Here is a 2,237-nt window from a genome sequence, read left to right as displayed (position 1 = left end):
TTAATAAATGTTGAATCTTTTTATTGAAAATGTTCAATATTTCTTTTACTAAAATTAAAAACATAAAACTAATCATTAAAAATTATTAGGACCTAAACAAAAAAGCCACTCCTATATATATATATATCTATTTTCTTAGTTCTTAGTTCTTCTTACTAACAAATTTCAAAAAAAAGTTGAATCAATATTTTTTCCAAATCTAATCACACTATTCATTACAAGAAGGATCATAATAAATAACTAGTTGAAACTGAAACTAAACCTTGTTAATAGTTGAATGTTTACTCAAAAACTAAACCAAAAAGGGATGGTGAAAAAAGGAGGAGGAGAAAGTAAAGGTATAAATTCTTGTATATAAGATTAGTGCATGTAAACATAAAAGCACAGTAAATGCAAAGTCCAGAAGCATCTTATGTCACTTTCAACTTACACTATCTGCCTTTTATACACTCTGCACTCTCTCTTAAATTCTCTTCCATCAATACTACTACTTTCTATCTTTCATTCTTATGGCATCCTCTCCACCTGATCAAGAACAACAACCACCTCAATTTCCTCCACTTCACTACAGGGTCATATCTTTTTAATTTATATTCATTACTCTTTCAAGTTCTCTTTTTGATATTTTTTTTATACTTAATATATTTTTTTTTTCAGACATGGGTTTTGAAAGTTTCCATCCATTGTCCAGGCTGCAAGAGAAAAGTCAAGAAAGTCTTGCAAAGCATTGAAGGTTCGTTTTCTTTTCTCCTCTCTTCTCTTGTAATCTGCATGTATATATATATGTTCTCTCAATATGTATAAATTAAAATATAATCACTTGAAATTGCTATTGTAAAATTCAGAACCTGTGCATATCCATATCTAATCAATTATGGGTGTTTTGTGTTTTTGTTTAGGTGTTTATACTACGGATATTGATCCACAACAACAGAAAGTTATAGTGACTGGAAATGTTGAAGCTGAAACTTTGATAAAAAAACTGATAAGGAATGGAAGAAGTGCTGAGTTATGGCCAGAGCCGAAGCCTATATTAAAAGAGAAAAAACCAAAGAAAAATGAAAACAGCGAAGACGACGATGATGATCATGAAGATGATGAACATAATAATAATAATAATAATGAAAAACCAGCTGAACATGGTCCTCCAAGACATGGTGTGAGGTTTGGCGGGGTTGAGACTTTTACGATGGATGTCAAAGAAGTAAGGCCAGATGAAAGGCCGCCGGAAAATATCGCCGTCGTTGAGAGGTTCCCGGCGCCGGATCAAAAGGCCGGCGGCGGTGGAGGAGCTAAGAAAAAGAAGAAAAAGAAAAAGAAGAAGAGTAGTAGTGGGAATAACAATGCAAATCCAAATGCGAGTGCAGGGTCTAATGGTGCACCGCCAGGTAGCGAATCAGATGCTGCGAAAATGGGTCCCAATCAGATGATGGATCAAGCGAATCAAGGCCATTCAAATCAGCATCCTTATCCTAACCCGTGTGATCAGCATCCACACGCTAGTTATTATGTTCCTCAGCAGCATCAGAGTTATATTGTGAGTTACAACGCGGCACATCCTATGGTAAGCAGTGCGCCGGCATATTACTATGTTCCATCATCACCGTACATGCAATCTGATATTTATTCTAAGCAACAATGTACACCGTTAGATTCTTTTGAGATCTTGAGTGATGAAAACCCTCATGCTTGCTATATCATGTGATCAAAGTTGATGTGGAATTTTGTATATTAAGACAAAATAGTATTCGAATTTTGGCAGGAAATTAGAGTTCTAATTTCTGTATTTAGAGTTCAGATAAGTAGTAAGCATATTGTAGAAAAATGTAATGTGCTATACTACTCCCTACTTTATATTTCAGCTTAATTACTAACCGTTTTTGATACTATCTGAAATTTTTTGTTTTTTTTTGTTTGTCCTCTATCGAAACAAAGTAGTAGAAGGAATATTTATTATGATCTCTCCAAATAAACATAAGCTTATCGCTGAATGTCTCTTCAATTACGAAGATAGTCGCGTATCCTCATTTTATAACACTATTTTGAACCCTTTTAGGGGAAGATATTGTGAAACCCTTCAAAGTCTTGCTAGAGTGAGAAATTTTGTTATTTCTTTTTGAGTTCTAAATGAATCTTTAATTTTGAAATTTACTCGATCAGGAAAGGCAAAAATTGAATATCAATCAAATAAGTAAATTTATTTTTGAGGAAAATCTAAATTAGTTCAACTCCATATC

The 2,237-nt window shown here is 33.3% G+C and overlaps 1 protein-coding gene across 2 annotated transcripts; it reads left to right on the top strand.

Moving 5' to 3' along the window:
• Nucleotides 1–375: 375 nt before the first annotated feature.
• Nucleotides 376–1,889, top strand: LOC101253123 (heavy metal-associated isoprenylated plant protein 36). 2 transcript variants are annotated; one of them, XM_004229189.5, is made up of 3 exons: nucleotides 413–572; nucleotides 658–733; nucleotides 900–1,889. In XM_004229189.5, exons 1-3 carry the CDS (start codon nucleotides 510–512, stop codon nucleotides 1,703–1,705), a joined length of 945 nt encoding a protein of 314 aa, XP_004229237.2. In that variant the 5' UTR covers nucleotides 413–509; the 3' UTR covers nucleotides 1,706–1,889. The 2 variants fall into 2 exon arrangements, with proteins under 2 accessions (XP_019070320.2, XP_004229237.2); XM_019214775.2 differs by having other exon boundaries at nucleotides 376–733.
• Nucleotides 1,890–2,237: the final 348 nt, after the last annotated feature.

Source organism: Solanum lycopersicum, chromosome 1 (assembly GCF_036512215.1).
Source record: "Solanum lycopersicum chromosome 1, SLM_r2.1".
Lineage (NCBI taxonomy): Eukaryota > Viridiplantae > Streptophyta > Magnoliopsida > Solanales > Solanaceae > Solanum > Solanum lycopersicum.
Note: the sequence above shows the minus strand (reverse complement) of the source record. Positions and strands in the feature narration are given on the sequence as shown.

Excerpts from the sequence above, each read along its gene's own strand:
- LOC101253123 (XM_019214775.2), top strand. The coding sequence starts at position 391 with ATGCAAAGTCCAGAAGCATCTTATGTCACTTTCAACTTACACTATCTG. Across the intron at positions 734-899 it reads AGTCTTGCAAAGCATTGAAG|GTGTTTATACTACGGATATT; the intron begins GTTCGTTTTCTT and ends GTTTTTGTTTAG.